The 23,521-nt window shown below is 50.3% G+C and overlaps 1 protein-coding gene across 8 annotated transcripts in view; it reads right to left on the reverse strand.

Moving 5' to 3' along the window:
• Positions 1–23,521, reverse strand: part of AKNA (AT-hook transcription factor) — a 63,589-nt gene that overhangs the window by 26,766 nt on the left and 13,302 nt on the right. For 4 of the 8 annotated variants that reach the window (XM_032164954.2, XM_032164955.2, XM_032164951.2 and 1 more), the window contains 7 exons: positions 18,877–19,266; positions 14,290–15,347; positions 12,026–12,100; positions 6,477–6,633; positions 5,580–5,734; positions 2,598–2,657; positions 460–587 (listed from right to left, as the gene is read on the reverse strand). In XM_032164954.2, coding sequence (XP_032020845.1) covers positions 460–587; positions 2,598–2,657; positions 5,580–5,734; positions 6,477–6,633; positions 12,026–12,100; positions 14,290–15,347; positions 18,877–19,153 — 1,910 coding nt within the window. In that variant the 5' untranslated portion in view covers positions 19,154–19,266. Of the gene's footprint in view, positions 1–459; positions 588–2,597; positions 2,658–5,579; positions 5,735–6,476; positions 6,634–12,025; positions 12,101–14,289; positions 15,348–16,569; positions 17,054–17,095; positions 17,140–18,876; positions 19,267–23,521 lie in introns of those variants that run through there. The other 4 variants (XM_058445182.1, XM_058445185.1, XM_058445183.1 and 1 more) reach the window with 4 other exon arrangements.

Consider the following 23,521-nt stretch of genomic DNA (forward strand, 5'->3'; position numbering starts at 1 on the left):
TGGCAGCCACATCAGGCAGGTCCAGGAACAGAGTGTCAGAGCAGAGACTCCAGGGGATGCCCCCTTAGGGTCCATTTAATATCAGCCTTTAGATGATGGTGAGAACTCAAAATAAGCAAGATGAAAGAAGGTTCCACTGGGAATCAGGAGGCCTCAGCCCAAGTCCCCTCTGCCATCCACAGGCTGTGGGACCTTAGAGAAATCCCACCCCCATCTAGCCTCAGTTTCACCATCATCCAATAAGAGTTTCAAGGCATCTTCTCAGCACGTGGGTCCAAAGGGACTCAAATCTTAGCTTTGGATCATGCCACCATTTGGATATGTATACTAATTAGGATAAGATTTCTCTCTATTCCCCTGTGTAAAAATTATAAGGACAAAGTGCCTCCCTCCTGGAGACTGAGGGACCCCAGGGGCCCATCCCATCTGTCCTTCCAGGCCTTACACCCCAGCAGGTACCTGCCAGGATCAAATCTTCCAGGCATCCCCTTGGAGCCGGCAAGCGGCTGGGCAGGGTGTTGCTCCCGGCAGGCCTTCAGGTACTCCTCCTCTAGGGCCGCATGGGCAGCCTTCAGCCGCTGGAAGCCCTGAAACCAGACAAGGCCAGGAAGACTTGAGTGCTCAGCCCCCGCAGGGCCTGTCCCTGCAGACACAGTGGATGAGACAGCTTGCGGGAGGCCATGGGATGCACCTGGGACCCTGGGTTCATGCAAGATACAGGCTGAGGTTGAGATCTCTGGAGGCTGCCTGCCCTGGAGAGCTGCCGTGGTCAAGCTCTCTGCCATCAGGCTGGCACAACAGAGACACAACTTAGAGCCTTGGCACCAGCTCTAGAGGGCACCAGCCCTTCCTGCATAGACTTACAAGGACCCGAATGTACCACAAACTGTCATAGCTATCACAGTGTCAAATATACTCTCACTCTATCTCCATAAGGACCCTTTACTTGAGAGACTCTGGATCCTCATTCTTGATTTGCAAAACTGTGGGCTTCAGAAAATTAGCCACTCTTTCCCCAAATCCTTATAGACTATCGACACCGATAATGTTATCATCACCATCACATTATTGAGAATGTTTACCGAGCATTGAGGCCCTGGGCTAAAGCACTTTGCATTTATTTAATCTTCAATATAATCATAATGAGAGGGGTGATTTATCATCTTCATTTAAAGAGGATGAAACTGAGGCACAGTTGATGAAGGTGATGGAGTGAGTGAGTAGCAGAGACAGAATGTGGGCCCAGGCCCTCTGGCCCCAGAGCTCGTGGTCCTAGCAATTCTGCTAGGCTCCCATAGGAGGATCACAGGTAATAAATGGCTAAAGCTGCAGGAATTGGGGTTGGTATCACTGTCTTACTACCATCCGCATGCCACTCAACTCTGAGGACAGACTGAGGCCAAGGACAAACTAAAACCCATTCCCTGGTCACATCTAATCTTCCGACAGCTCTCAACTTCCCTGTATATGGGGGAATTAGAACAGAGAGCAAAAAAATGAATGGTTCTAGTTTACAAGGTCCTTGGTCGTCCACTGGATGATATTACATGATACACATCACGTATTTTGTGATTGGAAAGTGTACACGATATCTATGTAACCACACAGGAAAATACTCCTGCCATAACATTTTTTTAGAAACTAGGTGTGTTGCATTTGCCTCTCCAGACCTTCTCTCAGCTCCACCCTGCTCTGTGCTTTGAGCATCAGGGCTGTCTACCTGCTGGCTTCTGGTTGGGTCTGTCTAGTGGGACAGACCTATGAGAGATCACAGGGTGGGAAGAGAGAGACTTGAGAGTGGGCCCAGCTCCCGGCTAATGCTACTACCTGGGGATTCCCCAGGCTTTGTTGGGTCCCCTGATGCTGCCCACACCTTTGCAGACAGTTCTCTCCTTTGACGCCTACACTCCCAGACTTGAGAGCCCCACCTGTTCCTTACTGGGACCGTGGCTGATGCAGCAGGAATCTAAATTGTGTTTATGACCACAGTTATCTAAAACTCCAAATTCCAAAGGAAATACACCAATAAGGATTCTATAAAAGGTCTCCCCTCCAGCCCCCACTTTTTTTTAATGGGGTTTCCAAACTTTTGGCAACTATTTTATAATTTTTTTTAAAGGCGATAAAAAAGAAAAGGCCTTTTTCTGCTTGCTGAGAGGCAGGATAATTTGTGGAAAGTAGTACAGGGCAGTGATTATGACCCTGGATTTGAAAGAGAGACAGACCTGGCTTCAGGCTCTGCTACCTACTAGCTGTGGGGCCTTTGAGTCACCCCTCTGAGCTTCAGTTCCATCCTAGTTAAACGAGGGTGATAACTGTAACTGCTTCACTGGGTTTTGATGATGATCAAATAAAATAACATACTCTAGGGTTTACCACAGTCCCTGGCACACAACCATCTTTGCTTAATAACTGGTAACTATTGTGATATAATGATCATTATCATGAGAAGCTACTCAGGAGCTGTTTGCTCTAAAAGAGACACCGTGTCTGGGATTCTCTTTTCTGTCTTGCAGCAAAGGAGGCTTCGGAGACAGAGCCGTGGGAGACAGTGGTTGTCTGGCAGTTCCACGGTTGGCTCCTGAACTGGGCAGTACCTTGAGTTGGTCCTGGGGCATGAGACGTCCTGCCTGTATCAGTCTTTCAAAGGACTCCACCTGGACATTGGGAGGGGAAGGAAATATGCTCCATTAATCCAGTCCTGTAGACTCCCACACCCAGCCACATCTATGCTTTGGTAAGAGGAGCTGGGTCCGTCCTCAGGATATGGAGTAACTGCTAAGCATGGAGAGGTGGGTGCGGGGACAGCTTCTACCACCAGCCCCAGGCATGGCAGCCTTGAGAAAAATCAAAGTGGAACCTGCAGGAATTTACTGACAACAATGCAAGTCACTCATGTGCATCAAGACTAATGAGTCAGGATATTTACTGCAGCATGAACAGTAGGGAGGGGACAAGAAATAGCCTAAATGCCTGTTGGTAGAATAGTATGCAGCCATCAACAAGAGGAAGGTACATGTGTATGTTCAGAGCTATTAATGCCTCCAAGACCTATTTTTCAGTGTCAAATCAAGGTACAGGGCAATGTTTATGGTATGCTACCATCTGTATAAAATATGTGGAGAATAAAAAGGAAAACGATAAATACAGTGCTTATATATGATATACTATCTCTAGAGGAATTCAAGAAACTAAAATATGAATTGTTTCTGGGAAGGAGAACTGGGTGGCTGGAAGACAGGAATGAGAAGTAGATTTTTCTACTACATGTCCTTTGCATCCTTTGAAATTTGAACAATGTGAATTCGTTGCCTACCCAAAAATAAATATTCAAATTTAGGACTTCAAAAAGTCAAGGTACAGTAGCTTATGCAACCATTTCTATAAATGCAAGTGTGTGCATTGAACGTTTTTGCATGGGTTGGAGAAAAGATTTGTTTTTTGCTCAATACGCCCTCTGTACTGTGCAAAGGTCCTTATCATGGGCATCTATTACCTGCTCAAAAAAGTTTAATTACAAAAAAAGGCAAGGGATGATGTAAGGTTCGGTTTTAAGAAAGCTCTAGATCAGTGTGAAATATAGAAATGTATATTATATAATCATATATTATATAATTTTATAATATATAAAATAGAAATATAAAGTGAGCTACACCATTTAATTTATAATTTTCTCATAGCCACATTGAGAATGTAAAAAGAAACAGGTAAAATTAATTTTTATATTTTATTTAGCCCCAAATATCATTTCAACATGTAATCAATACTAAAAAAATAGGGAGATACTTTATATTTCTAAGTCTCTGAAATCTGGTATGTGTTTTATACCCACAGCACGTCTCAATTCAGAGCAGCCCATGTCAAGTACTCAACAGCTACCTGCGGCCAGCAGCTTCTGAATTGGACTGTGCAGCACAAGACATGAGGGGTCAGCTAAGGCCCCAGCTCCTGCTCAGTGTGATGATTTGACATTGCTTTATTTTGTGGACAACACATAGGACGAAGAAGAAATGTGTCTCCAGCTACAGAACCAAGAATGGTGGTGGCAAAAGGAAACGAAGCCTGTAATCCCAGCACTTTCGGAGGCCGAGGCAGGCAGATCACCTGAGGTGAGGAGCTCGAGACCAGCCTGGCCAACATGGTGAAACCCCGTCTCTACTAAAAATACAAAAATTAGCTGGGCATGGTGGCGCGTGCCTGTAATTTCAGCTTCTAGGGAGGCTTGAGGCAGGTGAATTGCTCGAACTCCGGAAGCGGAGGTTGCAGTGAGCCAAGATTGCACCACTGCACTCCAGGCTGGGTGACAGAGCAAGACTCTGTCTCAAAAAAAAAAAAAAAAAAAAAAAAAAAAGAAGATGAAATGAAGTACTTGTACGTGCTACTCCAACAAGGATTAACTTTGAAAACATCACAGTAAGTGACAGATGTCAGACACAGGACAAATATTGCATGAATCTATTGCTATGAGACGTCCACAATAGGCAAGCCTATAAAGACAGGAAGCAGACGAGCAGCTGCCGGAGGCTGGGGGAAGAGGGGATGGGGAGTGACTGCCTAATACAGATGAGGTTTCTTAGTGGGTGATGAAAATGTTCTAAAACTGAGTGTGGTGATAGTGGCAGAACTCTGAATATACTAAAAACCACTAAAGCAAGCATACACTTTAAATGAGTCAACCTCATGATATGTGAATTATATTTCAGTAAAGCAAGGGAAAGGAGAGATGGGAGGGGAGGGAAGAGGAGGGGAGGCGAGGAGAGAAGAGAAGAGGAGAGGGGAAGGGAGAGAAGAGGAGGGAAGGGAAGAATAGAATGGTGGTGCTTCTCTGAAAGAATTTGTTTTATGGGCATGGTGGTGCATGTAACTATTGCATTTCTCTTTTGGCATTGGCAACTAGGAAGCTCAAAGCTAAATGTGTGACTTTAATGTGCTTAGGGTCCAACAGAACATTTTATTTACTCACTCCACATATTTTATTTTTTTCTACCCTTACTTCCTCTCTGCCCCAGTTTTCTCACTTCTGTTTTCAGAATGTGGCTAAAACGTATGTATTTTCATAAGGTACTTTAAACCACTTCTGGAATAAAGTCAATGTACAGTTATAAACAGACCTGCAAACAATTCACGGTTACTTGGACTGTTTGATGAAGATACAAAGACCCTTGAGAAGTAACTAGGAATTGATTTATTTAATAAAATGAACCAAGAAAGTGAGGCAACTTATCCTGAAGAGGAAAAGGTAGAGTGGAGATTCTATTACCCTTCCAGAATTCTGAAAGAGCTCAGTTTCCTGGGAGCCAGCCTAGAGACACTGCCAAGCACAAGTGGAGGGATTTTGATGAGATGCATTGCCAAAAAGGGGGGTGAAACCTAGCACTGGTGACAAGGAGGAGGCTGGAGCTGTGTGGCCTCTAAAACCAGGGAGGGGCTCATGTTTTGGGGATGGCTGAGTTAACTCGGTGCAGAGGCAGGGGAATGACAAGTGAGACTCCCAGAGTGCCTCTCACCCAAGCAGGCAGAGGTTCTGTGTTCTCCAGGTGAGTTAAGTCTCTCGGGGGCAAAGCTGGGAGTCCACTCACCTTGGCCAGGAACTGGCTGGCCTGAGAAGCCAGTGCCTGGGTCTGCTCTGCTAAGGACTGGTCCTCGGAGATACCCCGGTTCTCCGGAAGCCACCCCAGGGTGGGCATGCTGGTGAGCGAGGAGGGGCTCAAGTCTCCTCGAGCTGATGGCCACCCTGGAATACACAATTGCTGAAAGCTGGGCCAAGAACAGTCCTTCCAGGAGCTGAAGGACTGGAGCTGAACGTCAAAGCCACCACCTCCGTCATCAAGTTATAGCTCAGTCACCATGTGCTATCTTCACATCAGCCCCAGGAAGTGGCTGGGTAGAGCATTGTCCCCCATATACAAGGGAGAACAAGGTCCAGATCTGCCCCAGGTCACACGGCTGGCTGGAGCAGAGCTACACTAGGCCTCTGGGTTCCTGGTCAATAGCGTGGGCTCTCACACAGGGAGACGTGAGTTCTAATCCAGACACTTCCCCTCCATAGCTGTATGAACTTCAGCGTGTCCTCACCTCTCCAAGCCTTGGTCCCCTTGGCTGTCATGGGTGTGACAACAGTGCACACCTCAGCGGGTTCTTGTGGGGATTATGTGAGGTCACATGTGTCAAGGCTTAGCACAGGGCCTGGCTGAGATATGGGCTCCCCAGGGACAATGCTCTGCGTTTTCAACTCATCCAGGGTCACCAAGATGCCAAGTGGCAGGGTCAGGGCTGCCCCCAGGCTGCTGTGGATCAAAGCAGGACACTTTCCACATCTCTGACTCTTTTGAGTCAAAGTGCCCAGGGTGGGGCCTTGCCTCCCTCCTTCCCCTGGCCTGAGGCCAGTGCCATCCCCAGGGTGAACCAAGTCAGCCCCACAGAGCAGAATCTCAGGCAGAAGGAGCCTCCAGCTGCAGCCCTTCTCCCGGACTCACCTGAGGCCACAGAGGCCTGGGGGTCCTCGGCCGGGCCCGGCCACCACTTTGCAGAGCGGGGCTGTGGGATGGTGAAGGACAAGACCTTGGTCCCCTGGGGCACCATTCCTGTGTGGATGCTGTGGCTGGGCTGGGGTGGGTCAGAGAACAGGTTCACCTGTGGAAGCAGGGAGGCACAGCAGAGCCAAGTCAGGGTAGGGGCAAACCTACCTGAAACGCCTCATCTTCATTCAGGGGCTCAACACACACGCCGTGTAGTAATAAATACCATCTTTCAGTGCAGCCCTTGGCTAGGCCAAACACAGGTGAAGAACTGCATGCCTTTTTATTTACTCTTAATGGCAGTCCTGAAAGGAAGACAGGGTGGGGACCCCAACAGCCTATTATATAGAAGAAAAAATTGAGACACAGAGAGGTTATTAAGTCAGTTACTCAAAATCCCCAGCTGATAAGTCCTTGGATGAGAATTACAACACTGCTCTATCTGACCCCAACACCTATGGTTCTCCTATTAACAGTAATTTTTTATTAATAATGTGTGTTATAATTATCATAATTAATATACCATATAACATATAATTATTTCTTAACAAATATAAGCATTTCTAAAAATTATTATATTGATAATAATAGCAACTAATAGCTGTTTGAATGAATGAGTGAACCAGCAAGTAAACAAACTAATCTGCCGCTGGTAGCGGATCTCTATCATTTGAGGATGGATTTAACATGGCAGCCAGCCCAGTTGGTGAGGGAGCAGTCTGGAGTCAGGCAGGTGACCAGGGAAGGCCTCTTGAAGCTCGAAAGTGGAGGGAAACCACAGGCTGTTCAACGGCTTAAAGCAGAGTTGAGAGAACTATGTTCTGTTTTTGTAAAGAAGGTTTTATTGAACACAGCCATGCCTGTTTGTTTATGTGTTGTCTATGGCTGCTTTCACACTCTGGTGGCAGAGTTGAGTAGTTGTGACAGAGACTATATGCTCCACAAAGCTAAACATTTTCACAATCTGGCCCTTTACAGAGAAAGCTTGCCAACTCTGGCTTAGCATGTGGGTTCTGCAGTCAGAGCCCAGGTTCCTGTCCAGGCTCTACCACAGCACACCTCTGAGTCCTAGTTGGCTTAATAACCTCTCTGCATATGAAATAAGTGCTCAATAAATAGCGGCCACCACCCTGACATTCATCACCATTATCACCATCACCACCGTCATCACCACTACCATCATCAGCATCACCATCATCATCACCATCATAACCATCAGCATCATCACCACCACTGTCATTACCACCACCATCATCACCATCAGCATCATTATAACAATCACCACTATTACCATCACTATCATTCACCATCATTACCATCACCATCACTATCACCATTATCACCAACACCATCACTATCATCACCACCACCACCATCACCATTTTTACCATTACCGTCATCATCATAACCATTACCATTAGTACCATCACCATTATCGTCATTACCATCATTATCTGCACAGCCACCATGGAGACAGGCCCATGGAAAAGCAACACCCCTTAGTGGCACTTGCTCATCACGATGTCGGGGGGTTATCTTAACTGCCCCCGCTGCACCAAGGTCAGGAATGAGTAGTTTAGGGTGGGCCTGGTGGAAGGGGCTCCCTGGCCCCCAGGCAAGCAGCCTCTCTTGCTTAAGTTGTATAGGTCCTGGCTGTGGCGGAAAAATCAACTCCAAGTGTGGCATGGTCCCCGCTGCCTCCTCCTCTTTCAGGCCCAGCCTCCCCAGATGAGAACAAAGCTGGATTTTAATAATCCCCTCAGCCATCTGCTCAGACTCCCCTGTGGAGGCCTTTCCTATCAGCACCCCTCTCCTGAGGTGACCCAAATCCCATGGGAGGCCCAGCCCTCTGACATGTTTCCCTCCCCAGAACCCTCTCTCAGCCTCAGGCCCCATCTAGGGAGTGACAGGGAATGGGGATGGGCCAGGGAAGCCAGGAGGAGGCCCTTTTGTTTCAGGGACCGAAAAGGAGTTTGAAGCAGAGAAGCCCAAAACCTGAGCAGATGCCCAGGCAGAGCGATGAGGTGGGGAGTGGCGGTGGGGGTGGCAGCTGCAGCTGCTCAGGCCGGGCCCTCCCAGGGCCGGTCTCCCTGGACACAGCCAGGGTGTCGCGGGTGCTCCCCAAGGCCGGATTCACTCCCTCGGGGGATTCTGTGAAAGGTGAATCAGGATTCTGTGAAGGGAGGACTAGTGAATTTGGGAAACATTGAGTTAAACAAATGAATATTCTCTGCACAGATGGATTTCTCTCAGCCTTTAAAATGCTAATGGGCTTTATGAATGGGGCGGGAGGGGAGGAGGAAGAGAGAGGAAGATGTTTCCCCAACTCATCTGCATACAGAAACCTCCCCCTCCCCCCATCCCCACCCAGGGGCTTCTGGGCCAACTTGCAGCCATCAGAACGCACTGACAAGAGGTGGTTTTACATCATCTCCGTAATTCCTTCTTGGGTAATTTCTGGTCACCTCAGCTCTTCCAGATCCCTCTTCAGCTGAGATGGAGGAACAGGGGCTGGGGGGAGGTGGCAACATGGCAGCAAATGCAGTGAGATCACTATAAACCCTGGCCAGAGGCCAGTGTAGAGAACAGAGCCCACCAGATATTCCTGACCAGTCCTGGCTCCCTGCCCCACAGCTGGGCTCCCTGGTCCTGCCCCAACCCCAAGGCTCCAAACCCATCGGTCCTCCTGGGCCAGGCCTCCCCAGCTGCAGATCCCGCAACTACTGAGTCTAGTTCTGCTAGAGCGTGGTGTCACTCGTGCGCTTCAGAGCTAGGCTGCCGGGTTCCAACTCCTGCTCTGGCACCTACTTGTTGAGTGATCTTGGTCAAGTTACTTAACCTCTCTGTGCCTCAGCTTCCCTAATTGCAAATTATTTAAGACAGTGGTCCATAAACATCACCTATGACCATTCTTATTACTATAACAGTCATCAACCGCCTCATCCCTATGCCTCTCTCCACACCCAGTGCCAGGGCCTGAGTGCCAGGGCTTACCCAGGCATGAGGAAAAAAACACCTGTTCTGGAATCACGGTGATGTAGGTTTCAGTCCCAGCTTTGCCTGTTGCACCAGCTGTGGGATGTTGAGCAAACCATTCCACCTGGCTGCGCCTCAGTGTGTGTGTGTGTGTGGAGGGGCTCAAATATGACACCATGCCTAGCCTGGGTGTCCAGCGCAATATCCCCAGCGTGGCTCCCTCCCAGGGGAGTCCAGCCCTTCCCTGTGGGCTCTGAGCAGAGTGAAGTGGCTCGGTGGGTCCTGGGGTGTCTGAGGACTGCCTCTGAACTTGTGGCTTCTGAGCAGAAGACCATCCTGGGGTCTCTCCAGCCTTGGGGGTAGAGTGCACAGAGGTCCAGATGGAGTGAGGAAGACTGGCCAGCTGGAATCTCAGCTCCCCTCGAGCCCCATGGATCCGGAGTGAATCCTCCCCACTCGGGGCTCTGTGTTCTCTTCTGCACATAGGAGCTCAAGCCTGCCGTGGACTGCTCCCCCAGGGAAGCTGTGAGATGGGGTTGGGCAGGACGTGATAGTATCATCCTGCTTCCTTCTGGCAGAGCCCTGAATGGTGCTCACACTTCTTGAGGCTGAGGGAGGGGTTGGGGGAGGGAGCAGAGCCCTTGGGCCAAGCAATCATTTTTCCAGAAAGCGGGAGTGAGTGAGCTGGCACAGAACCATTTCCGGCCTCTCCTCCTATGACACCCTCATACACATGAGCCAGGGGTCTGGATGCCAGCCAGGGCAGGGTGAGTACACATGGGGGGCGCCCTGAGTCCTACTGGGTCAAGGGAGCACCCACGAGAGGAGGCACCCCAGCTGTGCTCCCCCGTGTCCACCCCCGCCTGTGTCACCGTGGCTGGCACACAAGAGGCCTGGCAGTAAACACCTTTATAATAATAATATTCCCTAATGCTTACGAAGTGCCTGTCTAGTGCCAGGTAAATGCTTTCTGTATACTGACTCATGCCCTTAAACGAGTGCAGGAGGAAGGAAGGGAGGAGGGAGGGTGGAGACGCTCCACACCTCCAGCCCCCGCCACTCCATGACCTTCAGCAGCCCCTACCCCAATGGGAGCCCCAGTTTCCCAATCTGCCAAATGGGGAAGCCCAAGTGTTTGGGTCTGATGACCAGTTCCTTTCTCCTTGGACTTACTTGGAGTCTGCAGCCATGGGAATGTGGTTTCCCCAGAGAAGATGACCCAACAAAGCCCCCTCCCCTCCCTTTCCTGACTCCCCGGTCTCTTCCAACCCTGGATGTGGCTCAGCGGTTCAGAAAGCTGGAAGGAGCCTGCTTGGCTCCCAGAAGGAAGTCTGATGAGCCCCTCTTTTACAGATGTGCCAGATGAGGCCAAGAGGGAAGGGTCCTGCCTGTGCCAGGCAGCAGGTGTGGGGACGCAGGCGGGGGTCCTGGTCCTAGAACAGGCCCCCTTCCATTTCCTCACCACAATGGCCTCTGCCCACCCGCCCCGGAAGTGCCTCTCGACTTTGAGAGCAGCAGCTGTGGTGGGGGCAGGGTCCTGGAGCATGACAGGGGGAGGCACTGGGGCGTCTGCATCTCTGCACCTCAGCTCCCATATCCTCCTCCACTGCTGCCTGATGAGGCAAGAGGAGGGCACAGCAAAAGCAGGAAGCCACGAGAGGCCGCACAGGTCCCACTTCCTGCCTCACTCAGAAAAGAGGAAGGTGCAGAATTCACAGCCTCCTCCCAAGACAGGGTGGGGGCTGGGGTGGTGGGTTCCCCCTCTGCTCTTCTCCCCCCATACTGCCGTTCAGGGGAGGGGAGAGGCTGTGGTGAGGTGGTGGGGAGGGAGAAAGGCAAAGGTGTGATCCAGGAAGATTCAGGCCCAAAGAACAAGCACCAGGGGCTGAGCAGAAATTCTGTGTTACTCTTTTGAGGTTCACAGAGTCCAAGTAATGTCCTTAAGGTCACACAGCTGGTTAGCAATGGAGCCAGGAGTTGAACCCAGGTGGTCTTACTCCAGAACCCATATAGAAGGAGAGAGATTCTCATGAAATTCCTGGGCTCATGGTAGCTCAGGCCTGTAATCCCAGCAGCACTTTGGGAGGCTGAGGCAGAAGGATCACTTGAGCCCAGGAATTCAAGACCAGCTTGGGAAACAAAGTAAGACCTCGTCTCTACAAAACATTAAAAAAAAAATTAGCAGGGCACAGTGATGCCTGCCTGTAGTCCCAGCTACCAGGGAGGCTGAAGTGAGAGGATCCCTTGAGCCCAGGAGGTTGAGATTGCAGTGAGTTACGACCACGCCACTGCACTCCAGCCTGGGTGACAGAGCAAGACCCTGACTCAAAAAAAAAAAAAGAGAGAGTCCAAGGAGGGCAAGGTCACTGCCCAAGGTCACAGAGGGACGTTGAGGTAGAAGAAAACTGGCGTTCCACTATCTCTAGGGCCTCAGTAGATGGAGGAGGCAGCAGCCTTTCTCTAGGACTATGGAAAAGTGTCACCTCCTTGGGGACTTGGGCCCATGCCTCCACCCCATCCCGGCCTGGTACCTTGGCCCCGAGGCGTAGCTGGTCGATGGTGTTCTCGGCCTCAGCGTACTTGGTGAGGAGCCTGTGGTAGTCTTCCTGCAGAAAGGGGGAGCAACACGGTCACATGCGCAGGCACACAATGCACCCCTCCTTGTTGGGAGACCCTGATAGCAAACCCCCCTCCATAAGGGCTTCTGGGTTCCTGAAAGCATTCAATGCTAGGATCCAAGCTGAGCAATCTTCAGGCTTGTGTGCAACACAGACCCACCACGTTCAAGTTCTGGAGCATGAGAGGGCAGTGGGACAATTCTTCTACCCCCGTGACAATGGGTCTAGACTGAGGGCCTTTGGCTGGTTTACCTTGATACATAACCCACATTGCAGGCGGCTGCCACTATTTTATTTATCCAAATGCCCTGCCCACCAGTTGGCTCTGTGGGGTGAGGCCCATATCTGTCTTTCCCCCTGCTGCACTGTCGGTGTTTAAGCAGCATGTGCTTAAGAAGTACTTGATTTTCATTGGCTAATTGAATGAATCACCCAAGAGTCCCATGGCAGAAAAATAGAAGACTTAAAATCACTGTTCCACCTACTCAGAATCACTTACCTTAAACAAGCCCAAAGAGCTTTATAAAAACAGGTCATTGCAGGAAAAAAGGAAAAGCATGTCACCTTTGAAGGATGTGAGGAACTGACTCCTTCTGAAAACGGGTCGGTAACTAAGTAACTAAGTACCATTATGGGTCAGTAACGGTAACAGTAAAAGGACAGAACGGAGCACCTCGCTGGCCTTTCCCATACGAACAAGAACTTGGTAACCAAGCAGTTGAGAGGGACGCTTTTACTTTGTAGCATATTTCCAGCAATTAATGCAGGAGTGAGATCATTAGCATACTACCACTTTGTCACCTCAAATGAAAGACTAGCCCAAGACGATGACCATCAGAGGCTGTCAAAATCACAAACAAGAGAGCAGCAGGCATCCTGTGCTTGCTGAAGGAGGCACACAGGCCACCTATCATGTGCTCTTGCCAAAACTCCCCAAGCCCGTGGAGCTTGTGGTCTGGAGGGGAAATAGTCATGTTTCTCCTCCAGACCAGCAAAGCCTCTAGCTCAAAACCTACCAATATTCAAGGAAAAGAGGACAATGGGACGCATGAAGAGAGACCACAGCACATCAGCAAAGCCCAGACTGTGGAAGACTCTGCAGGACAGACTGATTTCCGCAACAAATGAATTGCACGGCAGAAGTAAGAAGGAGGACAGACTAAGAGAGTAAAAGAGATCTGAAAAAATAAATGCAAGAAAGAAAGAAAAAGAAAAAGAAAAAGGGAGAGGAGAGATTTGAAAGGCACCGAATGCAATATACAAGCCATGTTTGGATCCTGAGGCCCATGGACGGGAACGAATAAGCCATTTATGAGACACAGAGAGATCTGAATGCGGGTTTGATATTTGTTCATATTTAAGGACCTGGTGTTAACATTTAGGTGACCATGGTATGTGGTTATGTTTAAAATAAGGTCTTTATCTTTAGACATATACACACTAACATATTTTTAGATAAAATGATTGGATGCCTGAAATTTTGCTTCAAAATAATCTAGTGGGGGTGAATAAGGGAGAGGTAAGGCCACAGGCAAGAAAGGTTTTTGGGAGCTGCTAATTGTGGATGCAGGGGGTAGGTACGTGGGAGTGTATTCTACGATTTTCTCTCTTGTATGTGTTTTAATTCTTTCATAGCAGAAGTTGAAAAGAAGCAAATAGATCATCCTTGAAACACAAGTACAATCACGGGTCTTTTTGAGCAAAGGGCTTGGGTGTATCTCAAGGCTCCAGGCACACCCTCCCTCCACCAGCAGAGAGTTCCTGGCCCAAACCCCAGGCCTCCCTACCCCAGCCAGCCTCTATTCCAGGGCTTCCCACCCAAGCCAGCCTCCACCTCAGGCCTCCCCACCCCACCAGGCTCTATCCCAGGGCTCCCCACCCCAGCCAGCCTCCACCCCAGGCCTCCCCACCCCACCAGGCTCTACCCCAGGGCTCCCCACCCCAGGCCTCCCCACCCCACTGGCCTCCATCCCAGGGCTTCCCACCCTAGCCAGCCTCCACCCCAGGCCTCCCCACCCCACCGGCCTCTGTCCTAGGGCTTCCCACCCCAGCCAGCCTCTATCCCAGGCCTCTCCACCCCAGCCAGCCTCTACTCCAGGCCTCCCCACCCCAATCAGCCTCCACCCCAAGCCAACAGGGGCCTTGGTGACACATCCACAGCCATAAGTCCCACTAACCTGGAGCTGATGGACCAGCTCAGTGGCTTGCTCAGGCGTCTGAAATTCTTGGGGTACCCTGGTGATGGGGTGGGCAGGAGGCGTGTCCTTTGCCAGGGCTGCTTCTCCACTGCTCAACAGCACCTCCTGCACAATCTCAGCCGGTGACTTGAAGATGAGAGGCCTGGCAGGGGCCTGAAGCTTCCTGTTGTGGCTTCTGGACTTGGGGGGACGGTAGCTCTCATCTTTGGGGAATCTCACCCGGGGCTCTACCTTGGAGAAATCGGGGAGTGGGTAGTTCAACTGCCCCCGGCCATACTTGGGGGCATTAGAAGACGAGCGGCCAGCCAGAGTGGCTCCCTGTCTGGGCAACAGCCTGCCCTGCCGGGTTGGCCTGGGCTGGGGATTCAGGGGGCTGATGGAGCCAATGAATCGGGAAGGGAGTGGCTTAGGTGACGTCTTTGTCTGCTTCCAGATGTGTTCCTCGGGCTGAGGGCATGAGAATCTGGTCGTTTCTCTCCTCCATCTATCTGTGGCACGCTGCGGACTCTGGGCTGGGGGAGCTGAGGAGTCCTGGAATTCCATGGCGGTTGCCTGAGCAACGCTGCCTCCAGTTCTGTCATCTGGGCTTAGGAGGTGGTGGCTGGGGCCCTCTGGCAAGGTTTCTGCCAGGGCAGTGGGCTGGAGGCCATCGGTCTCTCCTTCCCAGGTACCATCAAGGCTGTCACTAGGGTGGTCGAGGCTCACCGTCCCACTGCTCCAGGACCTTGTTGGGCTGAGTTCAACGGATGGGTTGACCTTGGAAAGTTTATCCCCACTGACTTGTTCGCCAGAAGCCACCCAGCCCCTGGCCTGACCATGCCCAAGAGCCACGGGGCTGGTGTTTCCATGGCCCTCCAAGCTGAGACCAGCCTTATACCCCAACCTTGGGGAGCTCTCTCCAGCCTCCTCAACCTCCAGGCTTCCGAGGGTCCCATCTGGCTCCTCTTCAGTCATGTCCAGCTGACAGCCCTGCTGGGGGAGCCAGGCAAGAGGCTCGTGGGAACTTGCTGGGCTGTCCACATCCTCTGCTTCAGCCTCTGGAAAGACAGGCCATTCACTTCTTAGCATATACCAGGTCTGCACCCACCATGTAACTTACCCTAAGTCACTTCAACTCTCTGGCTTCCATTTCCTCATCACGTAGGGATGGAAAGAATCCCAACGTGGTGGTAGACTTAGCCAAGTGCTTGTCTGATACCTGATCTGGTTATCTCAGAGGTCCTTCAAACTCAAACCCAAATCTGGTGGATGGACCCTCCAGTGTCTCCTCCCATCTCAGCAGATGGCAACACCATCCCCTCTAGGCATACAGGCCAGAAACCTGGGAGGCATCTTTGCCATCTCTCTTCCTCTAACCCCCTGAATCCAATCTGTCACTTGGTCCTGTCCAATAGGACCTCCTATAAAGATCACAAACTCATCTACTGCTCTGAAGTCTACCACCACTACCTTAGCTCATATCCCATCCTCTCTTGTCTGGCTAACTGCAGTCAGTAGCCACATAACCATCTCCTCCATCCTCACCCACATCCCCCATCTGAAAACTCATCCATGTCTTCCTGTGGAAGAAAAGCAGAACCTTCACTATGGTCCTAAGGTTGCTGCCACCCTGGCTCCATTAGCTCTCCCGATCCATCTCTCTCCATGGCCCCTCAAGCTCCCCCTACTCCTGCTGTGTGCACACAACGCTCCTCCCACCACTACGCATGTGCGCATCCCTCTGCCGGGGAATTCTCTCCCCTCCTTGGCCTAGTTAACTCCTATCTGTCCTTCAGGCGTTCACTCAACCTCTGCCTCCTCAAGGAAGACTTAGGTCTCCCTGACTAGGTCAAGTTCTCCCTTTTACAGGCCCTCATAGGACTCACTCCCTCTACTTTGTAACACTTATCATAGCAGCAGTTTTCCATTTATTTGTGTGGTTGTTTCATCGACATCTGTGTCGCCCACTACACTGCAAGCTCTATGAAGCCAAGGATGCTCTCTGTTTTGTTCACGATTGTATTTGCAGTGCTGGTACCTGACACTATTTGTTGACTGAACAGAAGGAAGGAGAAAAGGGAGGTGAGTGAGGAAGACAGGGAAGGAAGGAGGGAGAGAGGAAGATAAGGTATATAAAGCCCCCAGGAAATAGACAGTTATTGTAATTATTACATAGTGGGTACTTAAGAAATATTTATCCATCTACCCACCCATCTATCCCGCCATCCTTCCTCCCAACATCCATCCATCTACCCACCCATGCACCCATTCATCACCCACCTGTCCATTCATCCATGCATCTAACCACCATCCGTGCAGTCACTGTTTATGGAGCACCCACTCTGCTCTAGACCCCGTGTTGACCTCAGGGATAGGTCCAAGTTTCATGAGACATAGTTTGGGTACCACCAGGCATAGACTCTGTTCAGGCAGATGCACCTTTGTCTCACTCTCTGCTCCTCCATGCTCTTTCCCCTACCTTTGATGCCTTTACGTCTCTTAACCACTTAACATGTCCTTCAGCAAGTTACTCTTGCTTACAGCAGCATTACTTGAAGCCCAGGGAGGTTACGTAAGTTGCCAAAGATCACCCAGTGGTTCCCTGGACCTAGGACCCAGGCCCCAGCCATGCAGATGAGTTTGCTTCCACCACTAGGGGTCATGCAGTAGGGGTGAAGGGGCCTGGGTTTTGGAGCTAGGGAGCCCTGGGTTCAATCCTGGCTCCTGTGACCCCTCACTGGGGCCATGGGCAAGCTGCTGACCTCTCTGGCAATCCATAGTCAAACTTGAGGCTAGTTCCTCCTACCTGACAGAGGGTGGTGAGGAGGGAACAAGAGAGGGTCAGACTCTGCCCAGCCCTGTGCCTGGCATAAGACAAGGTAGCAGCTGTTACATCATAGCAGGGGGTTACCATGTGACCCCAGGAAGAGATACCTCTGCCCTGTCAACCCAGTGCATCTCAGTCACCATCCCCTGCTGGAGAGAGAGCTCAGAAATGGCTCCTCAGTGGGCAGCAGTGGGCAGTGCCTACTTTGAGCAGATTTGGTGTGTGAAACTTTGAGTAACGGCACAATCCACTACCAGAGGAGGCTTCTCTACCAACCATACCAGCCTGCGGGAGTCACAGGACCCTAAAACAAGGGCATCTCGCTCATAATCTAAGTGCAATAGCTACCACGTATCCAGCTCTTACTATTCTCCACAATATGATTCCTCTCATTTTATAGATGGAAAAAGCAAGATTCAGGCAGAAGGAACTTGCTAAGCAAAGCTAGGAATTTAGTCTAAGTTGGTCTGGATGCAACCAGAACACACCTATTGTAGAAAACAAGAAATGCCAACATTCCCATTGCTAATTGGGATTTTAAAAAACCTTAAAAATGTCCAGGCATGATGGCTCACATCTGTAATCCCAGCATTTTGGGAGGCCAAGGTGAGAGGCTCGCTTCAGGCCAGGAGTTTGAGATCAGCCTGGGCAACACTGTGAGACCCTGTCACTACAAAAAATACAAAAATCAGCAGGGTGTGGTGGCATGCACCTGTAGTCCCAGCTCCTTGGGAGGCTGAGATCTGAGGATTGATTGAGCCAGAAAGGTCGAGGCTGCAGTGAGCCATGATCATGCCACTGCACTCTAGCCTGGGCAACAGAGCAAGACTCTGCCTCATTAAAAAAAAAAAAAAAATCAAAAATGGACATAACCCCAGGACTAAGTAATTCAAATTACCAAAGATATGATCAAATCAAGTGTGCAAAGATATATTAATGACATTCATCACTGCATTATTTTTAACAGCAAAATCTAGAAACTACTAAAATGCCCAGCAGTAGGAGACTGGCCAGTTAACCATAGAATATCCATGGAAGTCTAGGAATGACTTGTGGGAGAGGATTTGATGAACTACGAAAATGTTCACATGTATTAATTTAACCAAAAAGCAGGTTACAATGAAGTATGTAGAATACTGTTCCATATTCACATTACATTTGCATATCTACACATATGGAAAACAGCGGTTATCTGGGGATGGAGTGGGACAATGAGTAATTTTAAATTTTACCTAATTTTGTGCTTTTATTTTCTGGTTGTTCTGCAATGAATGGTATTATGTATACAATTTAAATCTTTAAAAATTTTAAATTATAGACTTTGTAGAATTTAATTGAAAATGTTGAAGCAGCCTCCACTCTCTTCCCCCCTGCTAGATCGTGTGATGGCCAGGCGTGGTGGCTCACGCCTGTAATCCCAGCACTTTGGGAGGCCGAGGCAGGCAGATCACGAGGTCAAGAGATCGAGACCATCCTGGCCAACATGGTGAAACCCCGTCTCTACTAAAAAAAAAAAAATACAACCAGGCATGGTGGCGCGTGCCTATAATCCCAGCTACTCGGGAGGCTGAGGCAGGAGAATCACTTGAACCTGGGAGGTGGAGGTTGTAGTGAGCCGAGATCATGCCACAGCACTCCAGCCTCGCGATGGAGCAAGACTCTGTCTCAAAAACAAACAAACAAACAAACAAACAAAAAAGAACGTGTGATGTTGTTTTGGGGACAGGACACCACTGTGGGGGTAGGGGTGTCAGTCTCACCTTCTCCAGAAGTCTCTCCTCCTGACTCAGAATCCTGATGCCCATCGGGCTGCGGGTGTGGGTCCCAATCCAGGGGCGGCAGGTGCTGCTGGGCCAGGCAGAAGTCCTCCAGGAGCTCGGGGCTGGTGGCATTGGGAAAGAGTCTCTCTTCTTCCCAGCTTTGTGAACTACTTCTATCCACATCCCTCTTGTCCTTGGCCCAGGCCCAGCGCCGCCGCTGGGGGCCCTTCCCCAGGCCAGACTCAGCCCAAGGGATCTCAGTCTCCGAGCTGGCCATTGGGGCTGGCCTGGGCTTCACCTGGGCCACTTCATCTTCAGGAGACAGAGCTGCTGCCAGGGGCCCCAGAGTCACCGCTGGTTCCTGTCAGCATCGGCCATCCTGCCTGTGCCCTGTCAGGGACACATTCAAGAGATAACATTAATTAATCCTGATGCCCTCTTTTATTCGGAACAAGAAGTTACCAGCAGGAACTCTGGAATTAGCCCCAGTTCAACTCCTGGCTGCATCCTCCCAAAGCTGTGTCACCCTGGGCAAGTCACTCTGCCTTCATTTTCTTCATCAATAAAGCTGGGATAATAATTCCCCTCTCTCTCCAGGGTTTTTGTTTTGTTTTGTTTTGTTTTGTTTTTTTGAGACAGAGTCTCACTCTGTTGCCCAGGCTGGAGTGCAGTGGCACGATCTCGGCTCACTGCAACCTCCGTCTCCCGGGTTCAAGCAATTCTCCTGCCTCAGCCTCCTGAGTAGCTGGGACTACAGGTGCGTGCCACCACACCCGGCTAATTTTTGTATTTTTTAGTTTCACCATATTGGCCAGGCTGGTCTCGAACTCCTGACCTCATGATCCACCCGCCTCGGCCTCCGCAAGTGCTGGGATTACAGGCGTGAGCCACTGCGCCCGGCCCCCTCCAGGGTTTTATAAACTAGATGAGACACAGGATGAGGAGCCCAGTGGCCAGTGCACCAACCAACAGGTGTTGAATGCACACTAGCTAGTGTTACTGAGTACTGGCTCTTTGTGTGGGCATGGGGCACAGGCCCTGCTCACCAGAGAACGGATGGCCCAGGAGGAAGCAGACAATCACCAGGCAACTACAAATCCAGGTGAGATGTGCTGGAGGAGGCATGGGGGCTGCCCTGACAGAGGCCAGGGAAGTCTGGTGATCCCAGTTTAGAAGCCAGTTGCTCTGAGAATCTTCTCTGACCTCACTCGGGTAAGAATTCAGATTGAGAGGTGGGGGAGAATGATGAAAAAAGCATTCCAGGCCAGGTAGGATGGCTCACGCCTATAATCCCAGCACTTTGGGAGGTTGAGGCGAGCGGATCACTTGAGTCTAGGAGTTCGAGACCAGCCTGGGCAACATGGCAAAACCTCGTCTCTATGAAAAATTAGCCAGGTGTGATTGTGCACACCTGCAGTCCCAGCTACTCGAGAGGCTGAGGTGGGGGGATCACTTGAGCCCGGGAGGTTGAGGCTGCAGTGAGCCATGACAGCGCCACCTGCACTGCAGCCTGGGCAACAAAGTGAGACCCTGTCTCAAAAGGAAAAAAAAAAAAAGGTAGCATTCCAGTACCCAACATAATTGAAAAACAGGTGCTCAAACGAAAAGGCATTAAGTCCCAACACATGCCACAGTATAGATGAACCTCAAAAACATTATGCTAAGTGAAAGACACGAGACACAAAGGCCACATATAGTGTGATTCTATGGATAGGGAATATCCAGGCAAGGTAACTCCTTGGAGAGTGAAAGCAGACTGGTATTTGCCAGGGACTAGGGGAGAGGAGAGTGGGCACTAACTGCTTGCTGGGTATGGGATTTCCTTCTGAAGTGATGAAAATGTTTTGCAACTAGATGGAGGTGACAGTTACACAACACTGTGAATATATTAAATGTCACTGAACTACTCACCTAAAAATGGTTAGTTTTATGTTATGTGAATTTCACCTCAATTTAAAGAAAAAGCCTTCCGAGTGAGGAGTGAGGCGACCTGGGGGCAGGGAGCAGGCCTACCAGGGGCTTTCCTGGACCTGGGAGTGGTTTTGCCGATGGCTGGGGTATTGAACACAGGGAAAGCCCATCAGAGGTGTGGTTTAAAAGTTCCCCTCGGGCTGCTCTGGGAGAATGAACCAGGGAGGCTGGCCACACAGGGACCCGTCAGGCGGCTGCTGCAGGAACAGGGTAGCCAGAGAAGGGCTCCTCCGCTGCCTTCCCTCAACCCTCTCCTTCTTTCCCTCTTTCCTTCTCCCTCTTGTCTCCTTTTGCCTCTTCCTTCCCACGCTCCTGCTATTTCCCTAAGCGCTTCCTCTATGCCAGCACTGAGCCAGGCCCAAGAAGTGCAAAGCTGACCCAGAGTGGGCACGGTCCCCCAGGGAGCTTCCTGCCATGGAGGGTTCAGAGAACTGCAGCCCATCAGCGCAGTGGCCCCCAGGGCGGCCTTCTTCCACAGATGGGGAAACTGGGGTCCAGAGAGGGGAGAGGTCTTGCCCCAAGCCACACAGGGGTCAGGACAAGGCAGGGGCGAAAGTCAGCCTCCTGGCCCACGGTGTGGGCTTTCTCTCCTGCATGCTGTGTCGAAGGCAGTATGACTCCTGGCCTCCCAGGACAGAAGGTCTGTGTTTGTCCCTTTATCCTCATGAACACTTGGATCCTGCTTGATTTGTGTGGCTGAAAAAAGTCAGCAGGCAACTATTTTTGGACACAAAGTTCCCCGGGGAACAGTGCAGCCCGGGAAAGGCTGACTTCTCAAAGGCTGGAGGAGGGAAGTGCAGGGAATATCATTCTTCCCTCCTTGGCTGCGACTCCTGCTCTGTGGATGGGTGTTCGGGGCTTCTATCCTCTGTCCCCGCCCAGTCTTCCTCTCTACCCCCAAATGCAGAGCCCCACAATTTCCTCCAGATCACCCTGCGTATTGTCCTCCAGCCCCACAGTCCCCGCCACATGTGAAGAGCCCACTCGGCACCAGCCTGGCTAGAGGCTTTACTTTTAAGTTCTCAATCTGCCCTCACTACAAATATGAGGGTAGAACTTGGCTAAGATCACCTGGCTACTTCCTGCCACAGCAAGATTTGCAACTGTCAGTTTTGGCCTAGTGGTCCCCCAATATTTTTTTAATCACACAACCCATCAGTAAAAATATATTTGCTCGAACACATCACGCTAATATATTACATGTATTGGAAAGAGTATTTTCAAAAGTGATTTTCTAAAAAGATGCAATCAAAAATTGGCCAGGCACAGTGGCTCACACCTGTAATCCCAGCACTCTGGGAGGCCGCGGTGGGCAGATCACTTGAGCTCTTGGGCAACATGGCAGAAGCCTGTCTCTACTAAAAATAAAAAGGAAAAAGAAAATATATACAGGTGACCCTTAATGACACAGTTTGGACTGCACAGGTCTACTTATATGAGAATTTTCTTCTGCCTCTGCCACCTCTAAGACAGTAGATCAGTCTCCCCCTTAACTCCTCCTCCTCAATGTGAAGATGACAAGGATGTAGGCCTTTATGATGATCCACTTCCACTTAATGGAAATAAGTAGACTTTCTCTTCCTTATGATTTCCTTAATAACATTTTCTTTTCTCTGGCTTACTTTATTGTAAGAAAACAGCACATAATACATATAACACAGAAAATATGCATTAATCAACTGTTTATGTTATCAGCAAAGCTTCCAGTCAACAGCAGGCTATTGATAAAGTTTTGGGGGAGTTGAAAGTTATAAGCAGATTTTTGACTGCATGAGGCGCTCCTAACCCCTGTATTGTCCAAGGATCAACTGTATTTTATTTTATTGAGACAGGGTCTCACTGTTACCCAGGCTGGAGTACAGTGGTGATCAGAGCTCACTGTAGCCTTGATCACCTGGGCTCAAGCGATCCTCCCACCTCAGCCTCCTGAGTAGCTAAGACCACAGGTACATGCCACCATGCCTGGCTAATTTTTAAAAATTTTGTAGAGATGGGGTTTTGCCATGTTGCCCAGGCTGGTTTTGAACTCCTGGGCTCAAGTGATCCTCCTGCCTCGGCCTCCCTATGTGCTGGGATTACAGGCATGAGCCACCCACCCAGCTGGTCAACTATATTTTAAATAGAAGCTCTAATCCTTGCTTCTCATACCTTCTGCAGGGCCTGTACCCTTCTTGGAAATCCCTGCCAGGGATCTTAAGCTTCAGTGTGCTTAAGAATCCTCTAAGCATGCAGTTTCCTGAAACAACCTGCAGAGAGCCTGACTCAGTGGCCCTGGGATAGGACCCAGGAATCTGCATTTTAAACCGGGGCCTCAGGCAGGGCCTGCCCTTTGAAGTTCACTAGGCCTCCTCGCTCCTGCTGTTATGGCAGGTGGGGGAGGGGCTACAATTTAGCTGTTGCTTTTCTGGTTCTGAAGCCTCTGCTGAGGAAGGGGCCGGGGGAGGCATGTGGTTTTTTGACTTTTTAAAGGGCTTTTTTTCTAGCTCTGCCGCAGAGCAGCCTGCGCAATCACAGAGGCCTCTGGGTGCACAAAGAGGAACATCCTGTCTTCTGGGATGACTCAGTCGTGGCAGAAATCTCACTGTAACCAGGGGAAGGTGCATGTCAGAGGCAGCTGCAGTGACTGGCTAGAGTTTTGCACTTGCCCCCAGGCGCCTAAACCAGTGAGCCTTTC

This window comes from Hylobates moloch, unplaced genomic scaffold (genome assembly GCF_009828535.3).
Source record: "Hylobates moloch isolate HMO894 unplaced genomic scaffold, HMol_V3 SCAFFOLD_10, whole genome shotgun sequence".
In the NCBI taxonomy this organism is placed as follows: Eukaryota; Metazoa; Chordata; class Mammalia; order Primates; family Hylobatidae; genus Hylobates; species Hylobates moloch.